The sequence below is a fragment of the Austrofundulus limnaeus genome, unplaced genomic scaffold, assembly GCF_001266775.1.
Source record: "Austrofundulus limnaeus strain Quisiro unplaced genomic scaffold, Austrofundulus_limnaeus-1.0 Scaffold4, whole genome shotgun sequence".
Lineage (NCBI taxonomy): Eukaryota > Metazoa > Chordata > Actinopteri > Cyprinodontiformes > Rivulidae > Austrofundulus > Austrofundulus limnaeus.
Genome location: NW_013952406.1, coordinates 1,727,079 through 1,739,713, shown reverse-complemented (window position 1 = coordinate 1,739,713; position 12,635 = coordinate 1,727,079). Strand labels below are relative to the sequence as shown.

The following is a 12,635-nucleotide window of genomic DNA, read 5'->3' as shown; positions in this document are numbered from 1 at the left end:
TGTGTGTGTGTGTGTGTGTGTGTGTGTGTTTGTGTGCATGCACTGGTGGATGACAGGGAATTGATGCCGGTTGGAGCTGGCAGAGGTGCCCAGGATTAAGGAGGAGACATGTTGGCACAGGAGCAGTGGCGGTGGGAGAATTCCTCGTCATCCTGGTGCCCACCCCCAACCCCCCAGTATCTGCTGCACTGTGTCCATCCCGGCTCAGAGACCTCTCTATTTAGGAGGCATTTTTGAAGTTAATGGGGAAGAAATGAGCTCGATGACCACAAACACCAAGTTGGCAGAAGGAGACCCGCTGGAGAACAGGGACCTGCAGGATGAGGAATTGCTGATAGCTCATCATGTCCTTGGGCCTGAATCTCCTCCGCAGACACAAACCGGGGTACTGGTTTGGAGGTCACAGGGTCAATCCTAGAGTCAGTGCAGCTGGGGCGTCGCTGCCCTTTCACTAATGTGTCTCCTCCTCTGTGGAATTAGGGGGGAATGATAACCTGGCTCTACCCCAGATCACGGCGGAGTGATTGTGTCAGCACGCAGAGGAGCATCGCCGCCACCGTCAGCCAAAAATTCAAGCCCGACCCCCCCTCAGCTTCGCTGTGGGGGAGGCAGGAAAGCTGCGGTCAGCGCAGACGGACCCCCGCAACCTTCAGGTCACCTTGCCAAAGCAAAACGCTAAATGTCAACAGCTCGGGTTTAGCCAACGGGTTCGGGGCTCAAAGCAGCWCCGATCAGGAGGGCTTTGATCTGAYATTAAAACGCCAGAGGAGAGAGCTTTCTGGGATTTATGGCGCTTCAGAATCACTTTGCATCCAGTCTGTGTGCGGATTAACCCAAGCAAAGACCACCTGCTGTGCTTCTCCRTGCACTGCACTCAAAAAGCAAAACTGGAGCTCTTCCCCTTTAAGATATACATCTCTATCACTCCTCGTCCTCAGCCTCTGTTCAGGCCACACCCACTACACCTTCGTCAGCCCCTCCCACCCCTCCATCCTTTCCCCTTGCTGTCAGACATGAGAGGTGATGACCTGCACTCCGCTCGTCTTTCTGAGAGGTGCAAACTTCTGCCGCCTTAAATATGAGATACGGCACAAAAACACACACGTACACAAAAGGACCCCCCCCCACCCCACACACACACACACCCTTCCTCCTCACACCAGATTCCCGGACCCCATCTGCACTCTCCTCTCTCCAGCCCCCTAATTGCATATGCACAAATGCAAATGCCTATTAATTAATTACTTGACTAATTAGTGCAGTGGTATTTTAGGGTGATAAATCAAGTGGAGATGGGGGGGAGGGGCGGCGGTTTGTGGGGGCAGGAGGAGGGCGGCTCTCCACCAGAGGGGACTGCTCACTGCACGCTGTACAGGTCCGGCGTGGCCTCTGACGTGAACCAAGTGGAGCAGGAAAGAAACGAAGGCGGAGGAGTGACCTCTGCTCCTCTGACTGCGCYGCTTCCTGGAACAGTGCCAAACCTGGATGCTCACTGCACCCTTTCCCACCGAGGAAACGACAACAAGAACACAACTAGGACCACATCAGCCCGTACTTACCAGTGCTCCTGCTGCAAACTGTGCAAGAGTTCAACGAGCAGAACAGTTGGCATTGTTTACGCAAAGATACGGATGTGATAATTGTGGCATCTGCAATTAGAAGGTGCACAAATCTGGCAGACGTGTGTGTGTGTGTGAGTGTGAACTTGTTTTGACTATAGGGTGAGGACCATTTGTGCCATGGTTACTATCAAAGTGAGGTCTTTCATGTAAAGTGAGGACCTCTTCAGTGTCCTCACTTTGTAACTCTGCTGTGCTCAACTTGTTAGGTTTAGAGGCATGATGTGAATTAAGTTCTAGTTCAGGTTAGGGTTAACTATAGACCAGTAATGGTTAGTTTTATGGAAAATGTCTGGGTTAGGCATAAATACAGTCACAAAAWTGAATGGAAGTCAATACAAAGTCCTCAGTTTGATGCAAATACAAGGACGTGTGTGCATGTGCTTGTTTTTGTTACCTATTTAGGACCATTTCTGGCATGGGGACCAAAGCCTGGTTCCAATGTGGTGGAACTCCATTTTTGGGTTGGGGGTTTGGTTTAGGACCAAGCTGTGAATTGAGTTTAGGTTGGCTTTAGGGTCATGTAGGTACCAGTGAGGTTAATTTTAGGATTGGTGGTCAGGGTTAGGCTGTAGAAATGACTGGAAATCAATGGAAATCAATGAATGGTCTAATAACGTGTGTGTGTTTGTGTGTGTGTGTCAGTAGGTATGCCAGGAAGGCCCCCACCATAGGCACCCATGGAGATCTCTGGACTGAAATAATTCATTTTGGTTTTCTCGCTCAGACAGTGTGGTCCTAATTGCAGCATCAGGAAGCTCCGCCTCTCCCTCTTGTCTGGCTTGGCTGCAGCAGAGACGAACCTCACCTGGGAGCTGGATNAACCTCACCTGGGAGCTGGATGCTTCTGTAAGTAAGCGTGTGCATGCCTGTGTGTGTGTGTGTGTATGTGTGTGTGTGTGTGTGTGTGTGTGTGTGTCTTGTCCTCACTTCTCTTTCTCATTTCACAGAATGCAGAAATCAACTCTCAGTCTCAGATTCTTCCATCACGTGTCGCTCGCCAAGTCGTTTCAGCTCTCCTGCACGCCTCGGCCCGTCTCCCTTCCTGTGACTTCCTGTCCATCTCTCTCTGTCAACACGTCTATCCGTCGAGCTGTCTGTCCACAGGGCGAGGGTTTCATCAGTTCCCGTGCCAACCCTGCCCCTCGCCTGGCCGAGCCCAACCATCTTGTGGGATTTTTGGCTTTTAATTATAGTAAGAGAGGATTAATTATGGCAGTGGAAACAAGGGGCCATGCATTATTGATGCTATGAGTGAAGGGCTGGAGGGGGTAGAGGGTGCTAATTAAATCACTGCCCTACTGCCATGTCCTCCTCCATCGCTCTGCCTTCACCATCTCTTCCACCTGCTACGTCTTCAGCACCCTGTCTTACTTTATTGGTTACAGAAACACAAACACTGACAGTCTCTCTGATGAGCTGAGACTCATAGTCTCCACATTAAAGATGGTTGTTTATTAAGGACTGTAGGGCTGTGGTATCTCGGTGGTCTTGCCATCTTGAGGCTGCAGGTTGGAGCCAAGGTTCAGTTCAGGTTTAGGTCCAAAATCAAGAAAAAAAAGTTTGCTTTTATTCTCAACAAACATTTCAGTTTCAGTCTTTAAAATCAGCTTCAGCCTTTTTTTAAAGAAATAAATGTAACCAAATACTGCCATCTACTGGTAGGTTTCAGAAAATGTTCCCCCTTATTGCCAAGTCACAACATAAGTCGTCTCAGGCCACTGTACACAAAAAATCAATCTAAAGAAGCCAGCAGATTGTGTTGAATCACTTCATCACAGTCTCCCATCCTGAGCAGCACATGGGCGACAGTGGAGAGGAAAAACTCCCTTTTAACAGGAAGAAACCTCCAGCAGAACCAGGCTCAGGACAGGCGGCCATCTGCCTGGACCGGCTGGGTTTGKGGGGACAGGAAAGAAACACATGAATGGTCCAGGTGCATCTTCCTCTGGAAGAGTTGTTGTTTATGAAGTTTTAGTCACATCATGATTATTCTTCATTCTTGTCAAAATATCATTAATAGCCCCAAATAACTCATTTTTTTTATAATGTACTGTCTTTGTACCAGAGGAGTGTACAGAAAAACCTTAACGATGCTGTCACCAAAATTCTCTTTATATCAGGGGCAGAGCTAGACAGTTTTGCATGGGGTGGCACAGGGTGGGGTGGCCAAGGTATTTTCTTATTGGGGGTGGGGGGCATACAGATAAAAAAAACGACTCTGGATTTAAAAGTGCAAGATGGCCACCACAGCTAATTTCAAATGGCTCTAATTCAGCAGTTACAAGAAATATTAAGCTGACATTCAGTGTGATTGTAGCCAATGATTAAAAAAAATAATAATAAAACAAAAAACATTTTTAATTTTAGTCTCACCTAAGATAACTGCTAATGCTAATTTCATAAAAAGCTATAATTTAGCCATTCTTAAACGCTCATATAAAAATAAGTGTAGCAGTAGCTGAGAAACAGTCTTACAAAATCTGATTTCAAATACAAAATTCAAGATGGCTGCCAAAGCTAATTTCAAATTTGGTCATATATAGAAATACTGAGCTGAAATTTGGYTTGGCAGTAGCCATGTGTAATTTGTTTGACATTCTGAAAGCTACTCCAGCTAACAAAACAAGTTTGTCATTAATTAATAGAGGACACCTGGGATGGCCAATCAGGTGTCAGGTGTTGCCACCCTGGCCACCCCTCTGGCTCCGCCCCTGCTTTATATGTTTATCRCAACTTTGTTTTTCTGATTCTTGCAGAGTAAAGCAGACAGACCACAGACTGTGGTGCTAAGCGTGGTCGGGTCAAAGAGCAACAGGTCCAGGTTGGAAWCCAGTACCAACCTCTCCCCTTTGACCCTCCAGCGACTTCCAGTGAGTTTTGATCTGCCCCCGGGTCTCCTCTCAATGGGAGAGGCTGAAAAAAAGTATTCAACCTGAAAATTGGACTCAAAGTAACAAATCAAACCTTTTTTAAAATCAAATATCTTGCAATCCTCATGCTCCTCGTCACCTTTCATGCCAGTTTATAAGATCTGAAATGGATGTGATATTAGCATTTAGCTCAATCTAATGCAACATTGTGAGAGGTCATGCTCACAGTGGCTGTTGGGGATGATTCTCAGCTACTACCAGATTAAATTTGAGCTTAATGTCTGTCAAATTGGCTGAGTTATAATAATTCTTCTGCTATGATAGTAAAGCAGCAGAACCCTTGTAGTTGCAGCAGTTGACCAGCAGATGAAGCAAAAGTATCCTGAATCAAACGAAAAGGTCAACAAACAGTGTGTTTGTTGTGTGATGCTATTTGATATAATTAAATAGGAGTGTTTGAGGGGTGGGGGTGGGGGGCTGTCATCAGTCTCCACAGAATGACCACCTGTTGTTTTGGGCACAAAGCTTCTTTCTGRTTCTGCTTAAAGGATTTTTTTCCCACCTTTTGTCTCTAAGATCCTCTGCAGAATCTATCAGCTAATTACTGATTTTAAACACTTGTGAAATGTTGGTTTTCATGTCTTTTGTTCAGATTGCACACCTGGTCTTCACCGCAGCTCAGGTGGGGGGTGTGGAGGGTGAATTACTGTGGAGGTGTTTATCAGTGTTTTGCTGCTCTGACCGGATCAAGATGTTCAGGAGGAGATCGAGTTACACATTTTATTTTTTTACATTCTGTCTTCTGAGCCTGCTTGGAGTGTCTCCAGGGTCTSTGTGTGTGTGTCCATGACTGTACACGTCAAACATTTGGTTCAGTTCGTCTCTGCTTACTGCTGGAGCAACGATCAGACCCGCTGCTCCGAGGCTCAGAAGCGTCGTCTATCTTCAGGAGGTTTTTCCTTTGGCTTCTGCCAAAACAGTGATTTACTGGCCTTCAACAAAACGTTTAAACACAGAGGAGCTCGGTAAAAATAGAGGTGGAATCATCTGCATCTCTGCTCGATACATTTGTAAATGGGAAGCTTCACGACAGAAATAAGGGACTTGCATTCATAAAGTTACACAGGGGCGGACTGGGGCAAAAAAGTGGCCCGGGAATTTAGTACCTGACTGGCCCATTCAAGGTCCGGGCTGGCAGATGATGTCTGCAAATGCTGGAGGCCGATGGTGGAGAAAGATTATGGAGGCGGAAACAACAAACGTCATCTCAGGGCACTGTTCAAAATGTGAGGATGTAATGTTGAGGAAGTATGATTCCAGAGATAACTGGCTTTTCAACACACAAAACACTGAGCTAACTTTTGATGTGGTTCACAACACACAGTTAAATACTAACCTTTGCACAGTATTGGTTGATATTTCTTGAAAAAAAGGCCAGACCTTTAATGTAACAGTGTAAAAACAACAGATTAAATACTAACAAATCAACCCAAACAGTSCTGAATTAGAATAATAGATTAAAATCATCTGTTCAATATACTGGAGAGTATTTATTGAGTTTATAATTAGAGCTGTTTGGGCTCCTCAGTGTGTGTTAATTTGTTCATTTGACAATTTGTGGATTTAACRGTGCCTGGCTGCTCTGACATGTTGGTGAAATCGATTTGAAAGCTTACCTGACACTTTCTCCTCGCTTATAATCCATGCAGACAAAAGAGGATAGGTTGTGTGTGTGTATGTGTGCGTGTGCGTGTGTGCGCGCGTGTGTATGTGTGTGTGTGTGTGTGTCAGCCTCTCAGATGCAGACAAACTGATGGGGCAGAAATCAAAACAAAACAGATTTCCTGGATTTCTTTTTGTGCCTGAATGTTTAGTCATTTATAGGAAAATAAAAGCTTTAAATCTGTTAAAATCTTTTAAAAAACTGKCTTTACTTAGTGTTTTGTGTAATATAGCTCATCTCCCAAATGTATCAAAGTAACAAGGATGAATGACGAGTCTTGTTAAGTATCTGTCTGTTTATTTTTGTGAAAATTTCTCATGAACCAGTGGATGGATTTTGATGAAACATTCACAAATTATTCACTGCTCAAACAGAGCATGATTGTAAGGTTTGACCAAAACTACTCYAAACCTCTCATTTGTAGTTTAAGACTCTGAGCTGTGATGATGATATGCATTCCTTCAACAGGCCTTAAATTATAAAAAAAGGGAAATATTTAAATTCCTTGTTTACATTGTGGCTGATTCTGTTCTGCCGTTCATTCTGACAGCATTGTTCTTGTTTGTTCTGATTTTTTTAATATTATCTTGATTTACTTGGATTTACTCACCGTAGGAAAAGAACAACTCTAAAGTCCAGTTTGAATTAGATTCTTCAAACATCAGCCTGTTTAATTCAACAAAATAACCATGACCTGATCACCTGTTCCCTCGTGTTTTTGTCATGTGTGTCTTCTTGAATGGGTATTCTTAAATGTCATTTCACTGTGCTCCAATCAATCAATCAATCAATCAATCAATCAATAAAAATCTGAAGACTTAGATCTGCAAAACTAAAGACTGGGAACTACAGACTTTTATTTTGAAATGTTGTAACTGAAAACACCAAAATGTGCTCTCTTCCTTCAGCATCCAGATGCATGAAATGAACCTGAATTGTTTTAATACTGACAATCAGCTTTTTGCATGAACTAAATTCCACACTTATATATATATATATATATATATATATATATATATGTATGTATTCACACCGGCCACTTTATTAGGTACACCACGCTAGTAACATGTTGGACCCCCTTTTGCCTTCAGAACTGCCTCAATTCTTCGTGGCATAGATTCAACAAGGTGCTGGAAGCATTCCTCAGAGATTTTGGTCCATATTGACATGATGGCATCACACAGTTGCCACAGATTTGTCGGCTGCACATCCATGATGCGAATCTCCCGTTCCACCACATCCCAAAGATGCTCTATTGGATTGAGATCTGGTGACTGTGGAGGCCATTTGAGTACAGTGAACTCATTGTCATGTTCAAGAAACCAGTCTGAGATGATTCCAGCTTTATGACATGGYGCATTATCCTGCTGAAAGTAGCCATCAGATGTTGGGTACATTGTGGTCATAAAGGGATGGACATGGTCAGCAAGAATACTCAGGTAGGCTGTGGCGTTGCAACGATGCTCAATTGGTACCAAGGGGCCCAAAGAGTGCCAAGAAAAGATTCCCCACACCATGACACCACCACCAGCAGCCTGAACCGTTGATACAAGGCAGGATGGATCCATGCTTTCATGTTGTTGACGCCAAATTCTGACCCTACCATCCGAATGTCGCAGCAGAAATCGAGACTCATCAGACCAGGAAACGTTTTTCAATCTTCTCTTGTCCAATTTCGATGAGCTTGTGCAAATTGTAGCCTCAGTTTCCTGTTCTTAGCTGAAAGGAGTGGCACCCGGTGTGGTCTTCTGCTGCTGAAGCCCATCTGCCTCAAAGTTCGACGTACTGTGTGTTCAGAGATGCTCTTCTGCCTACCTTGGTTGTAACGGGTGGTTATTTGAGTCACTGTTGCCTTTCTATCAGCTCGAACCAGTCTGCCCGTTCTCCTCTGACCTCTGGCATCAACAAGGCATTTCTGCCCACAGGACTGCCGCTCACTGGATGTTTTTTCTTTTTCGGACCATTCTCTGTAAACCCTAGAGATGGTTGTGGGTGAAAATCCCAGTAGATCAGCAGTTTCTGAAATACTCAGACCAGCCCTTCTGGCACCAACAACCATGCCACGTTCAAAGGCACTCAAATCACCTTTCTTCCCCATACTGATGCTCGGTTTGAACTGCAGGMGATTGTCTTGACCATGTCTACATGCCTAAATGCACTGAGTTGCCGCCATGTGATTGGCTGATTAGAAATTAAGTGTTAACGAGCAGTTGGACAGGTGTACCTAATAAAGTGGCCGGTGAGTGTATATATATATATATATATATATAATCCCTAATCCTGCTACAGATCTTGTTTTTACAAACCACCTGACCACAGAGAGTGTGCGAATGGAGCACTGTGTGATGAAGAGTGAGAGGAGATATGTGCAAAACAAGCCCTCTAAAAAGGAAAAACATCTCCTAAAATACAACCTGTGAGCAGACTTCTTGTCGGATTCTATTCCAAGAATTGCAAAGAGCAGAAAAAGCTGCAGATTAACTGCTTCGTTTTTTCTGGACGAGCCTTTTTTTGAAGTGAGAGGTGAACAGASGGAGCTGAGATCAGAACAAGAAATGTGGATTTTTGAGGCGAGCTTCCAAAAAAAAAAAAACAACAACATCAAATAAAGTTTTTTTCAACACAGGCAGAGCTTTGACACAAAAAAAGAACAGACTTTATTAATGTTGGAGAGAACAGGATGAATCATTCAGCCGTTTTAATCTCTGTTTGATTTCATTTTGTCAATCAGTGGTTTGATTTAAAGCTGGAATGCTGCAGCTGAACTTTTACACAAAGCTTATTGTTCATTCCTCTTAAAGCGTTGCACAATTCTTGAAGATCACTCAGAGTTATGCAACCACTGTGGAAGAAAATCAAACCCAAGGGTGACTGAAAATGATTCATTAACTTCGGAAACACATATTAATCTGTTATTTTAAATGAAATTAGTTGTCATGTCAGAAAGTGGACRCTGTTGATGATTAAAGCTCAGATTCTTTGTCTACCTTCTATTTTCTGCCCACGAAGCTCCTGCAGCCACCTTTACGCCTCCTCCTCTGTCATCAAAGCTTCAGTCCACATCAACACAACTCTGTCCCCGGGCCCGATCTGCAGTCCAGCACGTCTAATCCCTCTGCCGTTTGTGCTCTGTAGAAACAGCAACATTTCAAACCATTTAAAGCTTTTCTATCTTCAAATCAGAACCAAATGTCCAAATCTTTCTAGGTTTCCAGAGATGCTCATAGATCAAAGGAAAAAACTTAAAATTTACAATTAAAAACATTGTTCTCTGCAGTTTTTATTTGTTGTTTTACAACCTTTAGCTTTYAGCTACTGTTTGTATTATTTTAGCTTTGCTATAAACAGGCCTTAGAGACACTTTTGTTTCATTTCTGTTATTGTTTTGATAATTTTAGCTACTGTTTTGCTACAATTATCTTTCAGCTACAGTCTTGCTAACTTTAGCTTGTATTTCTATGTTTTGGTACTGCTTTGTAAAACTGAGCTTTAACCTACTATTTTTAAATCAAATTTAGCTTTTAATGTTTGCATTGCTAATTGTAGCTTTCAGATGTGGTTTGCTAACTTTAGCTTTTGCTATATTAAGCTATTTTGCGCATGTTGCTTAGAGCTTTCATCATTTAAACAGTTTTGTTATAAAAACATTTTTAGCAACATTAATATATATATTTTATTTTAACTATTTGCTACATTTATTTTACAGCCGCAGACTTGCTAACTTCAGCTTTTATTTCTGGTTTTCATTTGTTTAGTTGCTGTTTTGTAAAATTGAGCTTTTACCAACAATTTTTTCAACAAATTTAGCTTTTAACAATAGCACTGCTAATTGTAGCTTTCAGATATGGCTTGCTAATTTTAGCTTTTTGCAACAGTTTAGCTATATTAAGCTATTTTGCAAGTTGTTGCTCATAGAGCTTTCATCATTTTAGCATATAGCTTTTAGCAACTGCATTGTTTCGTTTAGCTTTTTGGTAATGTTTTGCTAATTTTATATTTTAGCTAACATTTTGTTGCACTTGTTACAGTTTTGTTAATTTTTGTCTTTAGCAACTGTTTTACTTTTCAGGCTTTTAGCTTTGATCATTTTACCTTTTACTTTCAGTATTTTGCTGATTTTAACTTTTGTGCTGCATGTTTTAATGATTTATTTCACACTGCATGTCTGCAAAACCTTAATTTCTGCAGGTTTATCGTTTTATAATGTTTAGATTTTTGGACATTTGTCCACATCACAGCTTGTTTTTTCTCTTTCAGCATGGTGAACAGCTTTAATCCAGTGGTGTCAGTAAGTTCAGCCCCTGCATCACTCTCTTGTTTATCTGTCTTTGCCCCCCCGCCCCCCACAACATAAATCTCTCATTCACAAATAGAGGCCAAAAGAGGCTCAGCTGATGTGATGAGATTATCATTTTTCCCCTCGTTACAAATCAGCCTCAGCTCAGATAAAAACACAGCAGCTCCTCCTCTGTCCCTTTTTTTGAAAACGGCCCCGCCCCTGTTTACTCTGACCCCTCCCCTTCTCCTGATGCCCCCGCCTTCTTTTGAGCAGTGGCCCCTCCCCCTCCACTCTCTACCCACTTACCTCCCAGCCTCACAGCCAGATCTGTGGACATGCACTGCTGCTGCTCAGGTTTCCAGCCAGACTCTGACAGAAGAGACCACAGAGGCAGGAGAGACCAGCAGCTGCTCCCGGGGAGGGAAAGTGGACCAGAGGTGGGAACAGTTCCTCCACAGAGGGGCAGAATAAGTCTGGGGGTGAGGAGGTGAGGTCTGAGAGAAGTCTTCAGGAGAGTTCCTCCACACAAGTTTTGTTTTTTTGGTTTCCGCTGGGAGTCAGGACCCCAGGATCCATGGAGCCCTCCGTGTCGACCCATGAGGGGGAGCACAAGGAGAGGAAGAAGATCCAGTTTGCTGTTCCAGCCTCCGCTCCCACCCAGCTGGACCCCCGGCAAGTGGAGATGGTGAGCAGCCGGCGCACATATTACAGTTTTGATCCCTGCTCAGTTCAGGCTCGTCCACAGAGGACAGCTTGTGGGCAAAGTCCTGTCCAACACCTGCTTTCTGCATTTAAACAGAAACAAATTTAAAGTCTGGTTCTTGGTTTCCTCACTCGATCAGTGCTCGAGTTTCTCATCTTGACCTCTCGAACAAAGTGACATTGAGGTGAAAGTCATCATCTCTGTAACTTGAGATGAAATAAGAATCTCCTGACGTTTTGTTTCTCACTTCAGTGTTTTTTTTTTTCCACTTCCAACCTGAGCTTTTATTGTTTGAAATCACGAGAGATGCTTTGTTTGTGTTTGGATTGGATGACAGAGACCTCATTTCATCTGTAATACTGAAAGGTCTTATTTTAGAACTGGCACAAGTGGGCTAAAGTAGTCTGGTATCAGGGAAGATTGAGGCCAATGGGTCTTTCCTCCTGAGACCTTGAAGAGATGAGGTGGGAGAGTAAAAGTGAGATTTTCTTTTAAGACAAAGACYGGCGGGTTCACCGGTCTTGGGTCGGCTCCCAAACGGACTGTCCCTGTTTCTGTTTCTGCATAAAAGATCCGCAAAGTAGCAAAAAGCGGCACGGTGGCTCAGTTGGTAGAGCTGTTGCCYCTCAGYAAGAAGGTTGTTGGATCAAATCCTGGTCGGGGGACCTTTATGGGTAGAGTTTGCATGTTCTCTCCATGCATGTGTGGGTTTTCTCCAGGTACTCGGGCTTCCTCCCACACACCAAAAACATACATGTTAGGTTCATTGGTAACTTTAAATTGTCTCTAGGTGAGACAGTGAATGGTTGTTTGTCTCTATGTGTGGCCCTGTGATGGACTTGCGACCTGTCCATGGTGTCCCCCCGCCCCTTGCACTGTAACTGCTGGATATGGGAACCAATGACCCCCATGACYCTGAAAGGAACAAACAGGTATAGATAATGAATGGATGGATCATTGTGTTCTTCTTTTCCACACCATTATAAAAAAATGTGTAGGGTGTTTTGGACTGAATTGGAAAAGTGGAAATATTTTGTAACACATGTTCATGTGCCTCGACAGCAAGCACTTATCTCGGTCATCTCTTCCAAGTAACAAAAAGAGCAATCGAAATGTCAGTTTCTGTTCCTAGACTGAACTGTTCTGCCCAATACCATCAAATTCCAATTTAGTCTTGATAGACGGTTACAGTTGTGGTGGAGAAAAAACTTTTCCATGTCTGTTAAACAACGTGCAGAAATACGTGATCAAAAAAGTTCTTCACGACAATGGTCTCTGAGTAATTTTATTGCAATAAAATGAGAGTCAACATGCATAAAGCAATACAAGTTGAGTCTGGGGACACAGCCCCAGTAAGGCATCTTTTATACAGCGGGTAAAATAAGTATTGAACACGTCACCATTTTTCTCAGTAAATATATTACTAGAGGTGCTAATG

At 43.2% G+C, this 12,635-nt stretch overlaps 2 protein-coding genes across 3 annotated transcripts in view; one reads left to right on the top strand and one right to left on the bottom strand.

Annotated features, from left to right (window-relative positions):
- LOC106527844 (neurogenic differentiation factor 2) overlaps window positions 1–5,879 on the bottom strand; it is a 13,805-nt gene extending 7,926 nt beyond the window's left edge. Inside the window, exon 1 of the mRNA XM_014022868.1 lies at window positions 5,659–5,879. The gene's annotated coding sequence lies outside the window, so the exon portion shown is untranslated. The remainder of the gene's footprint in view (window positions 1–5,658) is intronic.
- A 4,943-nt stretch (window positions 5,880–10,822) lies between these two features.
- Window positions 10,823–12,635, top strand: part of ppp1r1b (protein phosphatase 1, regulatory (inhibitor) subunit 1B) — a 25,291-nt gene continuing 23,478 nt past the window's right edge. For both annotated transcript variants that reach the window (XM_014022833.1, XM_014022826.1), the window contains exon 1: window positions 10,823–11,179. In XM_014022833.1, the coding sequence (XP_013878287.1) occupies window positions 11,069–11,179 (111 nt within the window). In that variant the 5' untranslated portion in view covers window positions 10,823–11,068. The remainder of the gene's footprint in view (window positions 11,180–12,635) is intronic.